Source organism: Bos taurus, chromosome 3, assembly GCF_002263795.3.
Source record: "Bos taurus isolate L1 Dominette 01449 registration number 42190680 breed Hereford chromosome 3, ARS-UCD2.0, whole genome shotgun sequence".
Taxonomy (NCBI): Eukaryota; Metazoa; Chordata; class Mammalia; order Artiodactyla; family Bovidae; genus Bos; species Bos taurus.
In genome coordinates, this window is record NC_037330.1 from 9619248 (window position 1) to 9644356 (window position 25109).

The 25109-nt window shown below is 45.4% G+C and overlaps 1 protein-coding gene and 1 long non-coding RNA gene across 2 annotated transcripts in view; one reads left to right on the forward strand and one right to left on the reverse strand.

Moving 5' to 3' along the window:
• The window catches only part of KCNJ10 (potassium inwardly rectifying channel subfamily J member 10), a 35144-nt gene extending 16218 nt beyond the window's left edge, over positions 1 to 18926 (forward strand). The window contains exon 2 of the mRNA NM_001081601.1: positions 13836 to 18926. Within this exon, the coding sequence (NP_001075070.1) occupies positions 13836 to 14975 (1140 nt within the window). The 3' untranslated portion in view covers positions 14976 to 18926. The remainder of the gene's footprint in view (positions 1 to 13835) is intronic.
• LOC132344821 (uncharacterized) lies at positions 846 to 24959 on the reverse strand. The gene is made up of 2 exons (XR_009493832.1): positions 24706 to 24959; positions 846 to 1136 (listed from the first exon to the last, which is right to left on the reverse strand). It is a non-coding gene; the product is annotated as an uncharacterized lncRNA (long non-coding RNA).
• Between the last annotated feature and the right edge of the window lie 150 nt (positions 24960 to 25109).

A 25109-nucleotide genomic window follows, 5' to 3' on the forward strand; every position in this document is an offset into this window, starting at 1 on the left:
GGGTGGGTTAATATCTCTGAGACGTTCTTCTGAGGTGAGGACCCAGACGGGGCCAGGCCGGGAGGCTCCCCGGATAGCTGGAGCTGGGGCTGAGGAGGCACTGGTGCATCCTTTGTCCTCAGCTGAACTCTGGATGGTGCCAAGCTCCTCACACAGGACCAGGGTGTGCAGCCCTGCGGCTCCACACAATGGGTAGGGGCAGACGCTGTGGCCGGGTGGTGACTCACAGAGGGAGCGCGCGCCGGGGGCAAGGGGAGGCAGGTGCATCAAAGAGGCAGTCGTGACCGGCTGCACATGCCAGGAAGTCCTCTCCCTCTCCAGCTGGGGGAAGGAGGTCCCTGAAGAACCATCCCCCTCCCCCCGCCCCGGTAGTTCTTTGCAGGAACGCTGTTCCCTTCTCATATGGGACAGGAGTCACTGCCAGGGAATTGGGGCAGAGGAAGGGGCTGTGGTCCTAATCAGCCCACACTGACTGGGGTGGCGTCTGGACAGAGGAGAACATCTGACAGGGCTCCATCTCTGTGTTCCTCCCTCTTCTGACCGGAAAGCACAAGAGGGTCAGAAGGGCCAAATGGAGGTCACAGGCTCCCAGGAAATGCTTTGAAGGCTTTTATCCTTTCTTTTGATCAGACTATGAGAACTTTCCAAACGTTGACACAAGGGAAGAAAAGCCTATTCTTCCTTGGGCCAGGGCCTTGTGTCAGGCCGAGGCTAGAGGATGGGAGGGAAGGGGAAGGAGATAGGAGGGTGGGAGGCAGAGCCTGCAGTGACTCAGCTGGCAAGGCAGGCCCCGGACACACACACGGCCCTTTTTTTCCCCACCTCAAGATTTGTGTGCATCTGGCTCAGTTTCTATTTGTTTATTTTCTTTGGGGCAGGACAGGAGGAAGATTAATGAACAAAGACATCAACTTTCAAAAGAACCCCAAACCCAGCTCCATTCCTCTCCCAACGTTGAGGGCTTACATAACCCCGCAGTGCTTTTCTTCTAGGCCTTCCTTGACACCGTCTCCTTTCTCCTCTCTTCCCCTCGCTCACATTTAGAACACTTGGAAGCGTAGAAATGCTTCTTTTCAGTCCCCACTGTGCAGCTGATCTCCTCCTGGAGGCCTCCAAGGTCGCTATTCAAGTTGGAGCTGGTATCCAAAACAGAGATAATATGGTTGGTGAGAGGAGGCTAAGTAGTAGTCTCCTGTCTCCACCAAGGCCAGTGGGAGGGATGGGACCCATCTGCACAGGGCGAACAGGAGGTTGTGGGGCTTAGAATGCCTCTACTAACATGGGCACCTTGGCTTTGGGATGTGGGTGGGGATACAGTGACACAGATTTTGGAGGTCAGAGGTGTGATTTGATGGACAGCACAGTATTCCTTCGGGCTTCCCTGGTGGCTCAGACAGTAAAGAATCCACTTGCAATGCAGGAGACTTGGGTTTGATCCCTGGGTCGGGAAGATCCCCTGGAGAAGGGAATGACTAACCACTCCAGTATTCTTGCCTGGAGAATCCCATGGACAGAAGAGCCTGGTGGGCTATAGTCCATAGGGTGGCAAAGAGTGGGACATGACTGAGTGACTGTCTCTCACACACACACACACACACACACACACACACACACAGTATTCCTCCATATCACCCTCTTCCAAAATCACATGTCCAGGATGCAAGACAGGAGGCAGAAGAAACTTGGAGGAGAAGAAGGGATGGGCCAGACAGATGTAGGGGGAGTGAAAAGACAAAGAGGAAGGTGAAAAGAAGGATAGACAAGGGGAGACACATTTTGGTAAAACAGCCAGTATGAAATATGAGCAGGGCAGTGCAGATGATAGAAGAGATGAGAAGAGAGTGGGGAGCAGAGTCCAAGGGAAGGAATGGGGAGGATAAAGACCTGTCATGCGGACCTAGAAGGAGCACTAGGACAGAGCAGTCACACAACAGAGAGCATGACCACCAACCCTCAGACGCACCCTGGATGATTGCTGCGCATTCTGCACACCTGGCTCCTGCGAGCCCCCATCCTGCTCTAGGTGTCCATCTTCTCTAGGTGTTGTTGAGTGTGAAATATGCTCAGCAAAGGCAAGGTCACTGTAATATTAACCTGAAGCTATAGTGGAGAGAACTTTGTAATGTAGCCAGAACTAGATACTAATCTCAGCTCTGCTACTTATATATTGGGTCACCTGGGCTCCTTGCACCCAATTTCCATAAGGAACTGAAGAATGGAAATTCTGCCTGGGACATCCTGGGCGGTCCAGTGGTTAAGATTTCGCCTTCCAACACAGGGGGTGCGTGTTTGATCCCTGGTTGGGGAGTTTAGATTCCACATGCCTTGTGGCCAAAAAACCAAGACATAAAACAGAAGCAATATTGTAACAAATTCAATAAAGACTTTAGAAATGGTCCACATCAAAAAAAAAATCTTAAAAAAAAAAAAAGAAACAAAACAAAACTCTGTTCCTGAGTTGCTGCAAAGGTGAAATGTGATGTGCTGGTCTAAACTAGGCATTCAGGAAATGATAGTTGCCCTCATTCTCTCTCCTGTTTCCCTGAACCAGCCGCCAGGAAGAGGAAGTACTCCGTGGTCAGAAGAGAAGACTCCCCCCACCCGGGGCTCTGAATGGGTGTGCACTACAGGCAGGGGACCAAGTCCCTGAATCTGATCCCTGTGGGAGGTGCTGGGCTCCATACCCAGGCCACGTGGCTCGTGCCCCTCATTCTAAGCCCAACCTTTAAATCTATGAAGCTGACCACAAGGCAGGAGGGTGTTATGGGATCAGAGCCCATCGTTGTTTTCCCATTTGTCCCATTAAGTCTCACGTGCTCTCAACACTTCTACCAAAATGACTGGCTCCTCTCCCCTGCTGGCCCTGGATCACCTCAACGCTATACCTTTTGTTCCTACAGCTCTCTTCCCTGAGGGGCCTTCTCTTTGACCCCACCCCCAAACTCCAGTCTCTAAGGGTCCAAATCTTGCCTTCAGGCACAGTCCCAGTGCCACATTTCTCTAACATAATCTCCCCTGGGTGAAACAGTCAGGTGTGGAGGAAAAACCTCAACTCTTGCTTGTTACTTACTGATTATGTTTCCTGGTAAAAAAAAAAATGAGGATAATAGCAATTATAGGAGATAACATTAAAATATCCCCAACAGCTTAGCCCAGTGCCTAGCACTTAATAGGTGCTCCGTCAATACATATTGGTTGTCTTTCCAGCCCCATCGCCTTGAGCTGGACGTCACCTTTCCCTTTGCAAAGTCCCCCAGGACTTCATGGATCTTCCCCCCACCCCCTGGCACTTATCACATTTTGCCTGCTTTGTGGTTGTCTCCCTTATTTGATTGTAAGGCGCTCAAGGCTAGAATCTATATCCAACTTACCTCCATAATTTCAGTGTCCTGTTTAGAATCTGGCACCTAGTAAATGTTCATTGTATAAATGCACGAACACACACCTGAGACTTGCATAAATATGCCTATGCAGTGGGTGCATCATTACAGATGAGGGTGTTTGGTTTGTTTGCATATCTAATAGTGCTGATAATTAGTTATTGGCATTTCAGTGGATACAGGAAAGAGAAAAATCATCATAAGAAAAAAATCAAAAGATACAAACAAGAATGGGGAGTGAGAAGGCCTCAGAGGGACAGAGACCCTGAACCAGAGTGAAGTTCTATCTGTTGTCCCCAGACCAAGAGCTTCCATATGCCCTTGGTCCTCGTGGAGAAGGATTCTCAGTATGCTTACATTGGCCCCTGTGGCTGCAGTGATTTGGGAGTACCCTCCTCCTCATTTATTTACTCATAAACTACTTCTTGATAAAGAAGACTCTACACATGGACCATCACAGATGGTCAACACAGAAATCAGATTGATTATATTCTTTGCAGCCAAAGATGGAGAAACTCTATACAGTCAGGAAAAACAAGACTGGGAGCTGACTGTGGCTCAGATCATGAACTCCTTATTGCCAAATTCAGACTGAAATTGAAGAAAATGGGGAAAACCACTAGACCGTTCAGATATGACCTAAATCAAATCCCTTATGATTATACAGTGGAAGTGAGAAATGGATTTAAGGGACTTGATCTGATAGATAGAGTGCCTGATGAATTATGGATGGAGGTTTGTGACATTGTACAGGAAACAGGGATCAAGACCATCCCCATGGAAAAGAAATGCAAAAAAGCAAAATGGCTGTCTGAGGAGGCCTTACAAATAGCTGTGAAAAGAAGAGACACGAAAAGCAAAGGAGAAAAGGAAAAATAGAAGCATCTGAATGCAGAGTTCCAAAGAATATCAAGGAGACATAAGAAAGCCTTCCTCAGCGATTAATGCAAAGAAATAGAGGAAAACAACAGAATGGGAAAGACTAGAGATCTCTTCAAGAAAATTAGAGATACCAAGGGAACATTTCATGCAAAGATGGGCTCTATAAAGGACAGAAATGGTATGGACCTAACAGAAGCAGAAGATATTAAGAAGAGGTGGCAAGAATACACAGAAGAACTGTACAAAAAAAATCTTAATGACCCAGATAACATGATGGTTTTATCACTCACCTAGAGCCAGACATCCTGGAATGTGAAGTCAAGTGGGCTTTAGAAAGCATCACTACACACAAAGCTAGTGGAGGTGATGGAATTCCAGTTGAGCTATTTCAAATCCTGAAAGATGATGCTGTGAAAGTGCTGCACTCAATATGCCAGCAAATTTGGAAAACTCAGCAGTAGCCACAGGACTGGAAAAGGTCAGTTTTCATTCCAATCCCAAAGAAAGGCAATGCCAAAGAATGCTCAAACTACCGCACGATTGCACTCATCTCACACGCTAGTAAAGTAATGCTCAAAATTCTCCAAGCCAGGTTTCAGCAATATGTGAACCGTGAACTTCCAGATGTTCAAGCTGGTTTTAGAAAAGGCAGAGGAACCAGAGATCAAATTGCCAACATCCACTGGATCATCGAAAAAGCAAGAGTGTTCCAGAAAAACATCTATTTCTGCTTTATTGACTACGCCAAAGCCTTTGACTGTGTGGATCACAATAAACTGTGGAAAATTCTTCAAGAGATGGGAATACCAGACCACCTGACCTGCCTCTTGAGAAACCTATATGCAGGTCAGGAAGCAACAGTTAGAACTGGGCATGGAACAACAGACTGGTTCCAAATAGGAACAGGAGTACATCAAGGCTGTATATTGTCACCCTGCTTATTTAACTTCCTCCTCCACGAGTACATCATGAGAAATGCTGGGCTGGAAGAAGCACAAGCTGGAATCAAGATTGCCAGGAGAAATATCAATAACCTCAGATATGCAGATGACACCACCCTTATGGCAGAAAGTGAAGAGGAACTCAAAAGCCTCTTGATGAAAGTGAAAGAGGAGAGTGAAAAAGTTGGCTTAAAGCTCAACATTCAGAAAACGAAGATCATGGCATCTGGTCCCATCACTTCATGGCAGATAGATGGGGAAACAGTGGAAACAGTGTTAGACTTTATTTTTGGGGGGCTCCAAAATCACTGCAGATGGTGATTGCAGCCATGAAATTAAAAGACACTTAACTTATTGGAAGGAAAGTTATGACCAACCTAGATAGCATATTGAAAAGCAGAGACATTACTTTGCCAACAAAGGTCCATCTAGTCAAGGCTATGGTTTTTCCAGTGGTCATGTATGGATGTGAGAGTTGGACTGTGAAGAAAGCTGAGCACTGAAGAATTGATGCTTTTGAACTGTAGTGTTGGAGAAGACTCTTGAGAGTCCCTTGGACTGCAAGGAGATCCAACCAGTCCATCCTAAAGGAGATCAGTCCTGGGTGTTCATTGGAGGCATTGATGGTGAAGCTGAAACTCCAATACTTTGGCCACCTCATGCAAAGAGTTGACTCATTGGAAAAGACCCTGATGCTGGGAGGGATTGGGGGTAGGAGGAGAAGGGAACCACAGAGGATGAGATGGCTGGATGGCATCAGCGACTCGATGGACATGAGTTTGGGTGAACTCTGGGAGTTGGTGATGGACAGGGAGGCCTGGTCTGCTGTGATTCATGGGGTCACAGAGTCGGACACGACTGAGCGACTGACCTGACTGAAACTACTTCTTGAGTACCTACTGTGTGTCATACATTGTGTTAATCATACGTCAGGCTAATTGAAATATGCTATACCTGAATCCTTATTTCAATAAGCTTCTTCGTAGTAGAAGATACATGTTATACCAAGTAGATGTGCAATAGAAGATATAGATGGAATATAAATACACACACACACATATATATATATATATTTTTTTTTTTTTTTTCAGAGGCTTTACTTAAGGCTGTGGGGGTCAGAGAAGTCCTCATGGAAAAGGAATCATTTGAAATGGGCTCTGAAAGATATCTCAGCTATATAAAGACAAGGAGAAAAGGAGTCCAGGAAGAGACAGGAGCATGAACAGCCCTTTGAAGGCAGGAAAACCGGGGTTTGTGCAATAGGGAGCAGGGGACTGCTGGTTTGTCTGAAGTTTGCCAAGGACAGAAGAGGCAGGAAAGAAGGCTGGAAAGAAGGTACAGAAGCAGACTCTGCGAATGCTCCAGACTGAGTTTGGCCTGTCTTTGATACCTAGTGGACACATCATCTGTAAAACCTAAACCAAGAGTAGAAGGGATTGAGCTGGGGAAGGATCTGAGATAGTTATAGTACAATGACAAATGGAGTTTGGAGGGAGAAAGTTTGGGAGAGCAAAGACCTCGATTTACCAATCACATCATCTCCCTTGGCTTCAGTTTCCTCATTCATAAAATAAGGATTGTAACCTTAATATCTCATAGGAATGCCACGAGAGTAGAAGTGCTATGTGAAGTACCGGATGCATGTGCACTGATTCGTGATCAGAGGCGTAGCTTAGGAAGAGTGATCCGGTAGCGGTGTGGGAAGGATTTGGGGAGAAAGAATAGAGACAGGAGATGAGTAGGAGGTTGATGGTTCAGCCAAAAGGTATTAAGGACCTGAACTCAGACAATGAAATGAGGGGGAAGAGACATAGTAACAAATCCACAGCATGTGGCACCTGATGAATATTGGGATGAGGAAGGAGCAGAGTTTGAGATGTTGTGAAACATTTTCAATGCAGTTAACTTGGAAGTTATGGCACTGTTAACTATTTAAAAAAATTTTTGGCTGTACCATGCATGCAGGATCTTAATTCCCTGACCAGGGATCAAACCTGTGCCACTTACATTGGGAGTACAGAGTCTTTTTTTTTAAATTTTTTATTGCAAGTTATTTGCTTTACAATATTGTGCTGGTTTCTGCCATACATCAACATGAGTCAGCCACAGGTATACATATGTCCTCTCCCTCTTGGACCTCCCTGCCAGCTCCCTCCCCATCCAGCCCTCCTAGGTTGTCATGTAGCACTGGGTTGACCTCCCTGTGTCACACAGCCAATTCACTGGCTATCTAGTTTACATGTGGTAATGTATGTTTCCATGCTACTCTCAATTCGTCTCATCCTCTCTCTCTCACACCGTGCCCATAAGTCTGTTCTCTATATCTGCATCTCCACTGATGCCCTGAAAATAGGTTCGTCAGTACCATCTGTATAGATTCCATATATATGCTTAATATACAGTATTTGTCTTTGACTTACTTCAGTCTGTACAATAGGCTATAGGTTCACCCACCTATTAGGACTGACTCAAATGTGTACTTTTTTAAAGCTGAGTAACAGTCCGTTGTATATATGTACCACAATTTCTGTATTCATTCATCTGTCGATGGACATCTAGGCTGCTTACACGTCCTAGCTACTGTAAAAAAGTGCTGCAACGAACAGTGGGATACATGTGCCCCTTTCAGCTATGATTTTCACAGGATATATGGCCAGTAGAGGGATTTATGGGTTACATGGTAGTTCTATTCCTAGTTTTTTTTTTTTTAAGGACTCATGTTGTTCTCCATAGCAGCCATATCTATCAATTTACATTCCCACCAACTGTGCAAGAGGGTTTTCCTTTTCTCCACATCCTATCCAGCATTTGTAGATTTTTAAGTGATGGCCATTCTGATTGGTATGAGGTGATACCTTATTGTAGTTTTTATTTGCATTTCTCTAGTAATGAGTGATGCTGAGCATCGTTTCCTGTGTTTGTTGGCCATCTGTATGTCTACTTTGGAGAAATGTGTTTAGGTCTTCCACCCATTTTTTTGATTGGGTTGTTTTCCTGGTATTGAGTTACATAGCTGCTTGTATATTTTGGAGATTAATCCTTTGTCGGTTGTTTCATCTGCAATTATTTTCTCCCATTCTGAGGATTCCCTTTATTGGAGCACGAAGTCTTAACCACTGGACCACCAGGGAAGTCCTGGCACTGTTAACTATTTAGGAAACCAAAGAGGGGCAGAAGTAGAAGAAAGAGAATTCATTCGCACATGGAAATGGATGCATTTAGAATTCGTATCCCAAAGCTTCTTCATTTGGGTTGCTCTTGCCACAGAGAGGATAAAGCTCTTTGCTCAGGGCTGCTTCCCCGCCCACCCCACTCCCAGCCTGACGGGTACACAGCTCTAAGCTGCCCCTGCTCCACTGCCTCAGGGAGGGGGCTGAAGCATCCTTTCTGGTCATGCCGTTTGGCAGAGTCCTCCCCAATGCCCACAGCTGTGTATAGGCTTGTTCTCCTCCTTCATCCTCTTGGAAAGGGAACTGCAGATCCAGAGAGAGCTGGGACCTGTGCCTGGGGCTTGCTCTATCCCACCTTTTGAAAAAAGAATTTGTAAACATCTGTGCACGTGTAAACTTGGGTCCCTATGAGGTAGACCATGGCTGCAGCCCTGACTCAGGCCTTTGTCCAAATCAGGGTTCTAGTCATCCTTTTACTCAGACTTTCTCAACAAACTGCACTCAGTACTAGTGAAACAGGTGATGTGCACAGTCTGTGGCCTTAAATTCAGAACTCACAGATGGCAAACAATTGTAAACAAACCGTTGCAAAACACCATGATGTTTGAAAATAGGAATGTGTACAAACTGCTTCTGGAGGCGGGGAGGTGGAGGTGAACTGTTTCTTTAACTGTCAGGCAGGCTTCCAAGGGGGAAACGAACACTTGAGTGAGTTTTGAAAGATAAGCTGAAGGTCATCATCCTGGTGGGCAAGGAGCGGGGCAGAGCCAAAGCAGATCCAGAGGTAAAGGTAGATGTGAGGGGCTTTATGGAGCCAGAGTCCAGGATATGAGCAGAAAAGTGGCCAGACCAAAGCCAAGGAGGAAGCAGGGACCAAATCACGAAGAGCCTTGAATGTTGTGCTCAGAGCAATGGGGAGCCAGGAATCAGCTTTAATCACAGGAGGAGTGTGCATACTGCAGAGCAGTCCGGTACTCAAGAAAGGCTCTGATAAATCCATTCTGGAGAATAAATGACTCATGAGCTCTTAGATAAAGAAATAAAGCTTAGATCCATCTGCAGGTGTGAATCAGGAGGGAGAGGTGTTTGCTAAGGGGACGTGCCGGACATCACTGTAGGTGTGACTGGCTTTTGTTTTAGGGACTCATTAGCTTAATTTTTGGAGTAGAAAGAAGGTGATTGTGTCTGACAGCTGAGAGGCTGCTTTTGTTTTCAGAATTCTTCAGCTACTGTCCCTGGTATCTGGCTGGGACTGTTCTGGGAAAACAGCACCCTCTAGAGGAGACAGTTATGTGTTTCAGGTGGGGCAGCAACAAATCATTTCCAGAACTCTACGCTGCCCCCTTCTCCAGGGGCCCAGCCAGCCCTGGGGGTGGAGTGTAGCAGATTTGTTCATATGCTTCCGATTCTCAGTACTGTGGAGAACAAAGCTGCCTGGCGGTGGGAGGTAGCGCAATAGCTGGGAGCAGCATGTAACAGCTGGAGGAGGCAGATACAAAGGCTGGCAACAGCAGGCCCACAGTTGGAGGCGGCAGTCACCACTAACAGTAGCCCAAACCTCCACTGCCCAAGAATCTGTCGCCTTAACACTGGCCTCTGGAAGCTCTGCGCCCCATCTTCTCTGTATTAGCTGTGCTCCTCTATACAGGAAACTACAGAGGCACCTCCTGAGAACATGAGACGGTGAGAATGAACTCGGGATATATGCAAGCAGTTGCTATAATTTAAAAGTTCTGGAGCCAGAAGACTTGGGTTCTGGCTCCAAATCCACTTGGAGCAAACGTCTTTGAACCTTAGTTTCTAATGATGCGTTTCCTACTTACCTCACGGTGTGGGGGTCAAATTACATGTCTCATAAACTGTAAAATGATATATGAAGTGAAGTGAAAGTCGCTCAGTCGTGTCTGACTCTTTGGAGCCCCGTGGACTATACAGTCCATGGAATTCTCTAGGCCAGAACACTGGAGTGGGTAGCCTTTCCCTTCTCCAGGGGATCTTCCCAACGTAGAGATCGAACCCAGGTCTCCCTCATTGCAGGCGGATTCTTTACCAACTGAGCCACAAGGGAAGCCCCCAAATGATATATAATTATAGACTATTACGTTGGGAACAATAAGCAAGACATCCCTTGAGCCCCAAGAGCTTCCATTTCCCCAGATTATACAGGGTCTCTCCTCAGCACAAGCAAAGCTAGGACTTCAGTGTAGGATCCCTGGATGTCATGGTATAAAGTGAGGTGATACAGACAGGAAGGAGGCAGGCATCTTGATCTTCTATGAATGTAGTCAGAAACTTAAAGACAGTCTTTAAACCTCCCATCCAAAGCTCTAATCTCCTCTGTAGAATCTCTGTAAAGTTCTCATCCTACCTGGCGTTGAACACTTCCAGGGACAGGGTACTCTCTACCTTTTGAGATGCTCTTTCTACATTTGTTACAATGTTCTTCATATCAATCTGGAATCCTTTCCTTTGCAGTTTATCTTTTTCTTGATGGTTTAAACTCAGTGGTCCTGGTTGTTCCCCTTGGAGCTCAAACTTGTGTTCACATGGCAGTGCATTCAAACCAAATATTCTCACATAGCCTTCATATCCCTCAGACTGCCTCTTCTCCTAAGTAATCTTCTCCATTACCTTCAACCACTTCTCACATGATTTGGTTCTGAAGACCCTCATGTCCTGATTGTTCCTTGAGACTCAATACTGCAGATGTGAGATGAACAGAGGTTCAGACTCAACTGAATCCTTAGATACTTTAGTTCAACTCAAGGAACTTACAATTGCACTGCTTTTTTGGCAGCCAAAACACATAAGTAACTCACATTGGATTACTTTCTGCTAAAATGCTTACCTTTATTTTCATGGTTCTGCTTATGAAATCACATCTTTCCAATTGCAGAACTTGCTCAGGTAATTTTTGGACCCAAATATGTAATCCTATGTTTATCCTTTTTGTTATATTTGGCCCACTCATCTGGCTTCTTTTTGATCTGTCCCAACTCTGTGTCATTTGCATAATCGATGGCCATGTGTTCTATATTTTTGAATAAAATTAGTGTTAAGAACATTGACTGAGGGCAAGACCAAAGATAAAGCTCTCTGGTACATCATTAGAAAGCTTATTTCAGGCTCTCATGATCCACTCACCAGTAACACTGATTTTTTATTTTTAAGCCACCCAATTAGAGAAGCATTTTGTTCATTTGTCTCTATCCCCAAGGACATAACGAGAGATCTTGTAAAAAAAAAAAAAAAAAAAAAAAACTTGCTTAGTTGCACTTTCTCTATTACATTTCTCTGATGTGCCAAATTAGTAACCTTGTCAAAGAAAATTAGGTTAACATCATTTGACTTGTTCTTAGTAACCCCATGCTGGGTCCTACTGATAACTGCCTTTCCCCAACCCTGCCCAAGCATTCACTATCTTAATGTTCCATTCTAGAGTCTTGTCTATGGTCTACCTCTTTGTAGTCTGTGAAATGCATTTAAATTTTCTTTTTGAAAATTAAAATCATGCTCACTCATCCACAACTTTCTAGCACACCTTCTGTTCTCTAGAACCTGTTTTAGATTTCCCTGTTCTTCAAAATCTTCTATAGAAGTTTCATTTCTTTCAAGAGCTTGAGGGTCAAATGAGAAGCATGCTAACATGTAAACTGTGATTGCACACAGATGCAAGTTTTGTGGTGATTGTTTCTTTTACTAATATTACTACTTCTGAGTACTGAATGGGGCTTTACTTGGGCCCTAAATAAAAATTTTTTCAAACTTCAGAATTACAGGATCTCCTCCAAAATAGCCATGTCTGGTTGAGGAGTCTCATGTGGATGAGTTCCAAGTGGGCAGTGTAAAATGCACTGTTGGTTGTCTCTGAATATTCTTGGATTCTTGTCTGTTGGTGATCTCCAATTTTGTGTCTATTTGGGTGAAGCTCCAATACTTTGGCCACCTGACACAAAGAACTGACTCATTGGAAAAGACTCTGATGCTGGGAAAGATTGAAAGTAGGAGGACAAGGGGACAACAGAGGATGAAATGGTTGGATGGCATCACTGACTCAAACTTGACTTTGAGCAATCTCCGGGAGTTCGTAATGGACAGGGAAGCCTGTTGTGCTGTAGTCCATGGGGTCGCAGAGTTGGACACAACTGAGCAACTGAACTGACTGGGTGAATATATGAATCGACCTAGATAATTTAGAGCTTTCTAGCAATAAAGCCATGGAAATACAGGCTAAGGGGCAGTGTGCAGAAGGATAAAATGCAATGGGACAGACTTCTGAGAATGGAGAATGTGATGAGCCTCTCTGTGTTCTCCAAGAAGAAACAAACTCCCCAGAGATCACATGCTCCTTCCCAGAAGGCCTGGCCAGCAGATATCAAGTCCAAGGGCTCAATTTATTTTAATTCTTTCTCTGCTGGAAAAGTACAAGTTATTCCTTGGGCAGAGGTGCCAAGCACCTTGTATTAAATGAGTTGTCTCCTATTTCAGAGCCTTGTCCCACTTTCTACTATCAGGACAAACAGCATTCCTGAATCTGAACTTGAGCACACATAGTCACAAGCTAATATACATTCCCAACTCTCCTACTTCACTCAGTCAAGACAATTTTGCCACCTACAATCTGGCATCTCTCCCAGTCCTTGGGAAAACAGCCCAGTGCTGCCAGGAGGCTTCAGTTAGATGTTTTTCCTACCCCATCGCTTGTTTACTTTTGCTCAGTTCTGTCTATGCTCTTTCTGACACCACTCCAGACCCAAACCTAGATAATGCAAAAAGATGATAATGACAATAATAATAAATAGTGAAATGGGCTGGGTGCTTAGAGAACATCTTGAGGGGTGGAAGAACGGGTAGTTTCTGCTATCTTCTCAGCTAGAAGAGTATCTTAGTATCACCAGTGAGCACTGACGTGGAGGTTGGGGAGAGAATGGAGAAATTAAGGGCATATGTGTGTTCAGGGGGACTGACCTGGAAGGATAACAACAGGATAGTCTTTCTTGCTGGTGTCATTCAAGACAGTAGGGACAGATCCTATTTCAGAATTAGGGATCTTCACAGAACCAGTTCTGTGGTGAAAGGAGACCAGCAGAGCCCTCTTTAGTCCCACTGCCACTTTCAAGGAACTGGGAACTTATTATTACTTTTTCTTCTCTGCCCCGCCTAAGAATTAAAAATATCAGACTATATTGCAATTATTTGCTTTGCTGAACAAGTATCTTTCTCACTAGGCTGTGAATTCTTGGAGAGCAAGGTTGCTGTCAGCTGTCAGATTCATTTTTGACTTCCCAGCATCTTGCACTACAGGGCCTGGCATGTTGCAAGTGCTCAGTAAACATTTGCTAATAAGAGAACAGATCAGTGGCACTGAAATGAATACTTCTTCCTTCCTGTTGGGAAGGGGGCGGCTGGGAGTTGGCTGGATTTCTGCAGTAACTCTCATTATGCTGTCTTGCTCTCTGCAGATGACTTCAGTTGCCAAGGTATATTACAACCAGACCACTCAGACGGAAAGCCGGCCCCTAATGGGCCCAGGGATCCGGAGGAGGAGAGTCCTCACTAAAGATGGCCGAAGCAACGTGAGAATGGAGCACATCGCTGACAAGCGCTTCCTCTACCTCAAGGACCTGTGGACCACCTTCATTGACATGCAGTGGCGCTACAAGCTGCTGCTCTTCTCTGCCACCTTCGCAGGCACCTGGTTCCTCTTTGGTGTAGTGTGGTATCTGGTAGCCGTGGCCCACGGGGACCTGCTGGAGCTGGGCCCCCCGGCCAACCACACCCCCTGTGTGGTACAGGTGCACACACTCACCGGGGCCTTCCTCTTCTCCCTTGAGTCCCAGACCACCATTGGCTATGGCTTCCGCTACATCAGTGAGGAGTGCCCACTGGCCATTGTGCTTCTTATTGCCCAGCTGGTGCTCACCACCATCCTGGAGATCTTCATCACAGGTACCTTCCTGGCAAAGATTGCCCGGCCCAAGAAGCGGGCGGAGACCATCCGTTTCAGCCAGCACGCAGTCGTAGCCGCTCACAATGGGAAGCCCTGCCTTATGATCCGAGTGGCCAACATGCGTAAGAGCCTCCTCATTGGCTGCCAGGTGACAGGCAAACTGCTTCAGACCCACCAGACCAAGGAGGGTGAGAACATCCGCCTCAACCAGGTCAATGTGACTTTCCAAGTGGATACAGCCTCTGACAGCCCCTTCCTCATCCTCCCCCTTACTTTCTACCACGTGGTAGATGAGACCAGTCCCTTGAAAGACCTCCCCCTCCGCAGTGGTGAGGGTGACTTTGAGCTGGTGCTGATCCTAAGTGGGACAGTGGAATCCACCAGCGCCACCTGCCAGGTGCGCACTTCCTACCTGCCAGAGGAGATCCTTTGGGGCTATGAGTTCATACCCGCCATCTCGCTGTCAGCCAGTGGCAAATACATAGCAGACTTCAGCCTTTTTGACCAAGTGGTGAAAGTAGCCTCTCCAAGCGGCCTCCGTGACAGCACTGTACGCTATGGAGACCCTGAAAAGCTCAAGTTGGAGGAGTCGCTAAGGGAGCAGGCTGAGAAGGAGGGCAGTGCCGTTAGTGTGCGCATCAGCAATGTCTGACGGCTTGGAGTCCCACCTCCCCATCCCTCTGGTTTCTCTTCTTCTTGTGGCTCCTGGGTGAGGGATGTTTGTTATCCAGGCTTACTGGGGAGCCCCAGAAGCATCCTTCTCCACTTCCTCTTCTTTAACCCCGAGGTCACCTGGAGTCCACATTTTCCTCCCTTCACCTCACCCCACTTTGGCCCCAAGATGCACAACTCCCTTAAGCCAGGATGGGGGAAGGAGAGGGAAGATTAGGCTGAAGTGGCTTAGAAGGCCTCAGCCATGCTTGGAGACTCACATTAGAAGGACCGTGCGGCTGGATGAATAGACTCCCTCCCACCTCCCATTACCACCAATGTCTGGTACTTTGAGGCTGGAGCCCCCTCCCTCTCTATCTTCCCACTTACCATGTTACCTAAGGCAAGACTCTCTCTCTGATGGGGTATATGCCCTCAGAAATATAGGTCGGCAGAATAATTTTTCTCCACCAAAACCTATGGAGAGAAGCCAGGGTTTTTCATGGTGTAGTTTACTTTCTGTTGGCAACTCCCGACTCTAACCTAGGACCTTGGTCCCCACTGTTCTCCTCTTTCTAGTTTCTAAACTGGACTCTCTCTTTGGATACCCAGTTCCTACACACATGTCCTCTACTCCCAGGGAATATAAAGCATAAAGACACAACCACCACATCCGTACCCAACCTGAATATTGAATTCTTCACTGTGGGGTGACTAGCACAGAGCTACTGTTTAAAACTTTGAACCTGTCCTCCAGGTAGCCCTGTTTCCCTGTGTTCCATAAAGTGATGACCCTCCCCAATTCATTCCCCTAGAAAAAGTCCAATGTCCAGGCCCCATAGAAAGGTCTGGAAATAGTGTTCCTGATTACACTGTCCCTGGCTTCCCTGATTCTTTCCTGCCCAGCCCACTCTCCCCTTAACCCCAGCTCTGAAGGAAGGGAGGGAAAATGCAAGGGCCTTCCTCTCAACACTGATGCTTGACTAAAACTAGACTCACAGGGCACACAGTCGCAGGAAAGTTAAACCAACCCACCAAATGGGAGGAGTACATTCTCAGATTTCCAGACTGCTGTATACAGCTTCTGGGAATTGGCGTGGCTTTAAGGTTTGAGCAGAGGCAGAACTCTGTGGCTGGCAGACACTATTCACTGTTACCCCTCCCAGTGCCCTTCTGAAAAGTGCCAGCTATTCTGTTAGGCAGTGCTGGGAGGGGAGGAAATTACACCTCCTGATCAAATAACTATGGTCTCCCTCAGCCATTCCCGAGACAGTATAAAATGAATATCAGTCTTCTCTCTTCTCTCCTTTGCCATGAAGCCAGTTTCAGGCAAGTTAAAAGGCATATTTTACGAGATCAGACTCAGGCCATTCCTTGTTCCCTGATGGGGACTGTGGTATGAGGTCATGAAGGGTGTATGGATGCCAGAACTTTCTCTAAAGCTCCAAATCCCAAGAGTGCTCCCTGTTCTCATTTAGGTACCAAGGAATACTCTCCCCCACCCCAGATGGATTCGCATAGAGTCAATGTATGAATCAAGTGGCAAATTATTTAAGGTAGACCAGCCAATTGTTATGGGTTTTCCTGGTGGCCTAGATGGTAAAAAATCTGCCTGCAATCTGGGAGACCCAGGTTTGATCCCTGGGTCAGGAAGATCTAGAGAAGGAACTGGCAACCCACTCCAGTATTCCTGCCTGGAGAATCCTATGGACAGAGGAGCCTGGTGGGCTATAGCAACTAATGCACACACACACGCGCGCACACACACACAAACACACAAATTGTTATAAGCTACACACTTATACAGAATGTATATTTGCATCTGTGTAAAGATGAGCCTTACAGAGAAACCCGCAAAATCTGGAGAGTGGACCCATGGTTATCATTTACTACAACTGCCCAAGATCCTCCTATATGATCTCTCCTTGAACTCAACTAACCCTTCATTCTCCACTTACTGTAAACCCCACCATTACTCCCTAGCTCTCAAGCAAACAAGAACCAGAACAACTTGAAAATCTGAGACAGAAGACAGAAGGCAACGAGTCACCTTCTGGTCTCTACACTTTATTCAATGTTTGACTCACCTGATTTCTTTCAACTTGTGCGGGCAAAGAGCACTGCGTTGTGTGTGTATCTTCTGATCTATTTTCAAATTGTCCTCCACCTAGTTTCTTCTGTACAGTTGCTTCCCTCCTGAGAGAAATGCTGTTTTCCCATTCCCTCACTGTCTATTCCAAGCCTCCAGACTCCTCAGATTCTTGGATAACAAAATGAACACTTTCTGACTGACCCTTTTTCATTCTCCTGCACAATCCCTGACTTTGCTCTAAATTGCACTTTAAATCATACCATCCTTTTGATACAACCTGGCTTATAAGCCCCATCAGAGAACAACACTCCCTTGCCCTCAACCCTAAGTGGTTTTCTAGCCTACAGCCCCCATCTCTTCTGAGCTGAAATCATCTTTCAGGCTATCAGGCAAGCTTTAGAAGCAGCCAGGTCTGGTGAGCAATGGGATCCCTGACCACACTAACCATGGACTTGGACTGTGAGGAGAGCACTGGGCACAGATCTTAAGGGAGGAGATTTCAGAGGATGGTCAACATGACTCATGTGGGAGGATACTCAGGGTGCAAAGATGAGAAAGGGTGGTACTGGGGGGACCTAGTGAAATCGATGAAACCCTTGAGTCTTACTTGGGTTAGCAGACAAGAAGTAGCTGGAGGCTCGGGGAATTAAGCTATGATAAATAAATCAAAGGTTTATCTAAGAAAGAGAAACAGAGATAATATATATATATATATACACACACACACACACACACATAGAGAGAGAGGTAATATAGATGTACATAGGACCAAATATACAGAATGTGCAGAAAGAAAGTATTCAGAGAGCTCAGCATGGGGACAGGTAGCTTGCTCTCGTTTGGGGGGTAGGACTCCCCAGGTTCCCAGAACTTACAGCCAGTGATCCTCATTTCAACATGCAAAGCCTGACAAAGGCTTTCAGGTTTGATGATGGGAAAGGGAGGGGTGGAAGTTGCTCTTCAGAATAAAGAGGTGTCCACTGAGGCTTCCAATAAACCCTGTGCTGCCGACAGGACCAGGAGGAGGGGAGACACTCCATCCATGGGAATCTAGGACGGTCTACAAGCCGGTGTGCTTGCACGCCCAGTGTCCTGTCCCTGTGGCACTTAAAGTCCTGTTCCCCTCTCTATTTCCCTGCTGTCATGGGGTGGGGCAGCTGCAGCTCCAGCCCCAGGAGGTGACGGCTATTAAACTGAGAAGCCGAGCACTTTGGTGTCAGAGGTACTAAAGGGAAGCCTCAAGCCTAGAATCTAAATGCCAGGACTAAAGAGCTGCTGGACCCAAGATATTCTCAAGGCAGAGGCCCAGCTTTCCGTGTGGCTGCAAGCAGCCCAAAGAGAATACCTTCTGTGCTGAAGAGTCCCAATTCCAGCATCTGGGCATGGGGCAGGGCGTGGTGCTTTAGCTTTGATGGGAGAGGCTTCTGAAATCTCTACTCTGTGCTTTACCTCATTACCCGCCTGACCCCCTAACCCAGCCTCAGCTAGTAAGACCATCAGGGATTTCTCTCTGAGACCTGAGCAGAGAAAAGCAGCCAGTTATACTACTGCTACTAGTCAAGGACACTGCCCCTCCCAAGGCTGCTACCCTGCTCCTTTACCCTTGCTAGTTAACCTAGCTTATTTGGAACGTAATATAACACACTACCTTTGCTGTAAAGTTAGCCTGGGCTTCGGGCTCAGTCATGGCCAACTCTATTGAAAGCAGAAATATCTAGGGATGGTTTTTCCATTCACTTCATTAAAGACTAAACCAGGTCAAACATACCTAGGAAAAATATGTCGGGTTTTTTTTTTGGTTTATTTTATTTTTGTCTGTTCAGAACAAGTTACTATTACTAAATAAAATGGCTGAATCTATGTTCTTCGCTCCAGCTTCTTTTAGAAATCAAAACCAATCCTGTTATTAAGGCCTGAACTCACTGGCCTTCCTTTGGGAAAGGAGGGTGGAACTGGGCTGTGCTGGAAGAGCCACTGACAACATGGTCAGGTCTTTCTCTTTCAGTGTTACCATCAGTCCACCAACTCCTTTCCCACACCTCCCCTCATTAACTTTAGGATCCTCTAGCAAATACCTTTTACACTCAGTTTTAAAAGGATTACAAAAAAGTTAAGACCGAGAAATCTGAAAACTGTCTCAGCTTAATCCAGGAAAGTCAAGTTGCTTTGGAATCCAGGCATTGCCCCTTTTAGCCAGCGATCATGAACACAACTTCCCTGCCACGCTACCATGGAGTAGTTCCTTATATGTCCTCAAGGCTCTACATGCCTATTCATTTAATCATTAGGTATTTCTTGCCCCAATTCTCAAAGAAGTGGGTTTCTCTTCTATGCTTATCTATCAACAGCCTAAAGAAGGCTTGGTTGTTAATATCCAGTCCTGAATTGAAAAAACAGACCCCGATGGTTACTGACTCTTGTTCCCTAGAAAAGGAAGGACAGAGGGAGAAGATTGGGTCTCTTACCATCATCAATAAATACTTATCTACAACATTTGGGAAACACTAGGTTTTAGGGATGAGTCATGGGACATGGGGCTTCCCAGGTGGTACTAGAAGTAAAGAACCTGCCTCCAATGCAGGGATGTAAGAGACTCTGATTTGAGCCCTGGGGTCGGGAAGATCCCCTGGAGGAGGGCATGGCAACCCACTCCAGTATTTTTGTCTGGAGAATCCCATGGACAGAGGGCTATGATGGGTGGGCGATGATCCATAGGGTCACGAAGAGTCAGATACAACTGAAGAGACTTCATGCATGCACACATAAAACAGGAAAGATATATAAGATATATGAAATATACAGACCCATAACATTTGAAGAAACTTGCCAACTTGTGAAGAAAAAAAGACAAAATAACAAGTAGCATACATTAGGGCCAGATATACCATTAACAATATATTCTAAACAGTGAGATCTCTGTGGGAAACATTCCCCAAGGATGGGCACTAGGCAAGGGATGGTATCAATCTAAGAGGTGTGGTTAGAACACATCTGACATAGGATTCAAGAAAAATCAGCAAAAACTGAGTTCCTTTTACAAGAAGTGTACTATTCAAGAGACAAACAAGACACGATACATACCATCAAGGTACATACAGTTTTTTCTGACTTTATAACTGCTATTCCTTCTGGGGAACTCTCCGTACTGCTTGCAAACTCCCATGTTAACTCTCAGTAGACAAAACCCTGTTAAAAGCTGTGACTTTCATTACACTTGTCACAGCTGCAATTTTGCTACTTGTCCATTATCTGACTAATATCTGCCTCACCCACTGGACTTTAAGTGCCATGTGACTTTAACTGCGATTCTTGTCAGTGCTGGGTCACCAGTACAGCTGGGCATGCGTGCTAAGTTGCTTCAGTCATGTCCAACTCTGTGCGACCCCATGGACCGTAGCCCTCTAGGCGCCTCTGTCCGTGGGATTCTCCAGGTTGCCATACCTTTTCCAGGGCATCTTCCTGACCCAGAGATTGAACCCATGTCTCCTGCATCTCCTGCACTGGCAGGTGGGTTCTTTACCACTAGTGCCACTTGGGAAGCCCACCTGCATGTGCGATGCTCAGAACTGGAGAACAAAGGATGGAAAGAAAAGAGGGAGACAAGTCTGTTCTTGTACTGAAAGACAAGTAGTATATAAATAAGTGAGGAGAAACAGGAACCTTTGTTAGGACAGCATGAAAAAAAGTATCACAGTTAAAGCAAAAGGTATATTTAAGGAATGGTTAATAAACCTAAGATATAATCAACAAGGACCTACTGTATAGCACAAGGAACTGCACTCAATATTCTGAAATAACCTACAGGGAAAAAGAATGAAAAAAAATATATATGTGTGTGTATAAATGAACCACTTTGCTGTACACTTGGAACTAGCACAACATTGTAAATTAACTGTGAAAGTGAAAGTGAAGTCACTCAGTCATGTCTGACTCTTTTCGACCCCATGGACTGTAGCCCACCAAGCTCCTCCCTCCATGGAATTCTCCAGGCAAGAGTACTGGAGTGGGTTGCCATTTCCTTCTCCAGGGGATCTTCCCAACCCAGGGATCGAAACCAGGTCTCCCACATTGTAGGAAGACGCTTTAACCTCTGAGCCACCAGGGAAGCCCCAATATAAAATAAAAATTATATTATAAAAAACACCCTAGAATAGAGGGCTTTCTCAGTGAATAGGTTTAAAACATAAGATAATGGAAGGATTTAATATCAGGTTAAATAGTTTACTATTTTTTTCTACAGGCTTGGGAGCTATTGAAGATGTTTGAGAAAAGAAAGCATCTAATTAAAATACTGCTTATGAATAACAATCTGGCTGCAGAATTGAGAACCAGGAGACACTAAACCAGTTAGAGACTTGCAAAACCTTAGGGGAAAGGTAACTGCCACAGATCCTAGTGTAATACAAGTGTCAATACTGTTATCAAATTGAGCTGTTGAAGTCTGGACTGAGGTGCAGGATGCTGAGCACAAAAAGAATTAGGGATAGACTCAAAAGAAATTACAAAGCAGGAAATATAAGCAAGATCCAGACAAAAAAAGAAGGGGATTGAATTAAGGCACCGGTAGGAAGCAGATGCTTATTCTCAAAGGGCTAACTGGACATGATTTAATGAAGAGATTATCTGCAGAGGTATGGGGAGGTTCAGGGCTGGTGAAGCACCCAGGGACTTGGAACAGCAGGGAGACTTTGTTCCTACCAAGTGTGTGCCTGCTAAGTCGTGTCAATCATGTCTCTTTTTGACCCTATGGACTCCGCCAGGCTTCTCTGTCCATGGGATTCTCTAGGTAAGAATACTGGAATGGGTTGCCATGCGCTTCTCTAAGGAAGTCTTTACTAGTCGTAAATCTGAAGGGACTGTCACTGAAACCTGTGGAGAGTTGTAGCCAAGGGACAGGGCTATAATTTCAGCAGGAGCCTTGGCCTTAGGTAGAGGAACTCATGCCACTCCCAAAGTTCTGCTAATGTCTGCCACTGGCCTATTCTAATGAGAAGCCAGGGGGCAAGGGAAACCGTGTGATGCTGAAAAAACAGGGAGGAATAGACAGAGAGTGGACCTAAAAAGCTAGTGAGAGCACACAGAGCACAGCAACCAAGGCCAAGGTCCTCACTGCCGATGCTAGGGCTGAGGTATGCATGTCTGTGTGTTCTCCCTAGCCACTCATTCTAAAAAACTGGAAACAAGAGACAGACAATGAAAGGGAGAATTAGGAAGGATTTTAAGTAATGGTTCAAGAGGTAATGAACAGTGGAGCATTTGAAAAAAAGTAGCTTTTCCAGGGAAAAGTGAGAAGACACAACTCCTACGCCCAATGCAAAAAGCTCAATATGGGGTCCTTAGTGCCGTGATACTTCTGTCTGACCTAGAATTACCTTCCCTAATCTACTCCCTTCTTAAGTCCCACAAACACTATCTACATCTCGCTTTGATCCAAACTTAGTTTCTTTTGATTAGCTGTTTACTGTTTTCTTAATTTCCCAAATTTGATGTGTTTTATGCGTTTACTAGGTTAAGCTCTATAGGGACAAACTGGTTGAGGCCTTTCTGCCACACTATCTAAACCAACCCAACCAAAGGAACCCCTTTCTCCCTCTGGAGGATTAACTAAGTTAATCCTCAGACATCTACCTCCCATATCCTCTACCTTCTGGGACCAGCCCTCACTTATCTATCACTAGCAGAGGAAAAGAATATCAGAGATAAATCACAGTGAGAGAAAATATCAGAAAGATTCAAACAAGAGATCAATGACGGGAGGGAGAGGGGGAAATTAGATATCATAATTAACATTCTATTTGCAGGTTAGCCATACAGTAGTTAAGAATACTCTGGGCCATCTGCTTCTGAGTTCCAGCTCTGCCACTAGCTGACTATGTGACTGAGGAACATTACTTAACCTCAAGCCTTGATTTCTTCATTTGTGAATGTGGGACTATCTACATGGTTAAGTCTTTAGTGTGATGATGGACATACTGCAAATAAGTTGTCAACAAAGCTGGCTATTAGAAATCATCATCATCATTTGAATGATGCAAGAAACTTAACTGCAAGGAAAAAAAAAAAAGTTAAAAGTAATTATTGGGACTTCCCTGGTGGCTCAGTGGTAAACAATCTGCCTACCAACACAGAGGACACGGGTTCCATCCCTGATCTGGGAAGATCCCGCCAATACTGAATGAAGTTCATGTGCCGTAGAGCCTGAGCTCTGCAACAAGAGAAGCTATCAAAATGAGAAGCCTGCGCATTGCAACTAGAGAGTGGCCGCTGCTCTCCACATTAAAGAAAAGCTCACGCAGCAACGAAGACCCGGCACAGCCAAAAAAAAATTTTAAGTAACTATTAATATAAGGTATATATTTATACTAAGGCACAGATAATGACAAAGGGATATCAGAATATGAATACAGGCTATGTGAGATTAAGACAGTTTATCCAAAGAATAAATGTAAATTGTATGAGGGATGAATGGAGGGTAGTCCTCGAAGCTGCATATTCAGACTAGATGGAGTCATTTACTTTCTTTATGCTAGTATAGAAGACAATCTGTAAAGTCAACAAAGTCAGCATTTACTGAACATGTACTGTGTGCTTAAGACTATAATAAGTTATGAGTAATTAAAAAAAATTAAGGATAAGATATAACCCCTAACCTCAAAAACGCTACAATCTCATTGAAAGGGTTATGAATACAACATAAAATAAATGGTGAAATTCCGAAGTGCAGACTGTAAGTTCAGTAAGTGCCCACAGAAGGGCAAGAGATCACGGGTTAGAGTCCTTGGTGAGAAATTCATGGGAACAGGGTTTTGGAGTGGGATGAGTAAACGGGGTAGAACTTGAAATAAAGGATATTTCAAAGAGAAAAGGACTGGGAGTTGGAAGCATCCCCAAAGATGCCACTCCAGAGCTTCTGCTATGAGTAACCTGGAAAATCAATTCAACGTGTACCGAATGCCATAAGTCTGGTAATGTGATATTCGCTGAGGTACAGAAAAGAACAAGATAATCTATTCTCAAAGAACTCAAAGCGTCCTGACAGAAAACTAGGAAAATGAAACCAAAAAACAGTTATCACTGACAAATGCTATATTACAGGGATAGTGAATCCAAAAGGGAATTTTAAAGCAACGGGACAGCAAGCACTGAACAGCAGAGAGGAGCAGGGGCTTCTGTTTGAATGACTTTCTAGAACTTAGAGCCCCTTGGCCTCTGTCCGTCTATCCTCACTTAGCGGAATGGCATCTAAATCACAGTGCCTGATGAAAAAGTGAGCTGAGAGCCAGGATATGCTTTCAGGAGTTAACACGTGAGCCGAAGCTTGAAGGGTTAAGTAGTGACTGAAGAAGAGACGGCAACGTTGACAGAAAGAACAGCAAATACAATGACACTGAAGTACGAGGGCATGACATATTTTAGGAACCCTACGAAGCTTCCCGTCCTCCCTTCCCGTTCCTCCACCAAGCGTGGTCGGATAATATACAGGCTGACCAGTTCAATTCAAATTTAGATAAACAATAATTTCAAAATATAAGTAGGTACCAAATATTGCACACACTTTGGGCCTCCTTTCAATTCATCCCAGCTCGGCTCTCTGGTAGCCCACAATCTGCCTCACTCCCGCCCCCGGCCCCCGAATTACCCTCGAGCAGGAGAGGTAAAGCGTGAGAAATCATCACAGGTTTATTTTTTCTTCATTCCTATTTTTTTCACTCTCGGGTCTCCCGCCCAGGCCAGAAGGATGTGGTTCGAAGTTCGCTCCGCTCTAGGAGTCAGTCTCTCCCATCTGGAGTTGAGGCGAGGGAAGAACATGGCCACCAACAATTAACACACTTCCAGCTCTGTAAAAAGCCCACCCAGAGCCAACCGGCCCGGCAAGCGGAAGTCGCCTACCCCAGGGACCGGAAATCCCGCCTTCGCCGGAGAGCAGGGACCACTGAGAATCCAGCCCCAGTATGTGGCCGGAAGCAGGACGGGGGCGGATCTTCCTGCCGGAAGTTGTTTTCGATTGGCCGCCTAGCTGATAGATGTACAGGCAACCTGAAG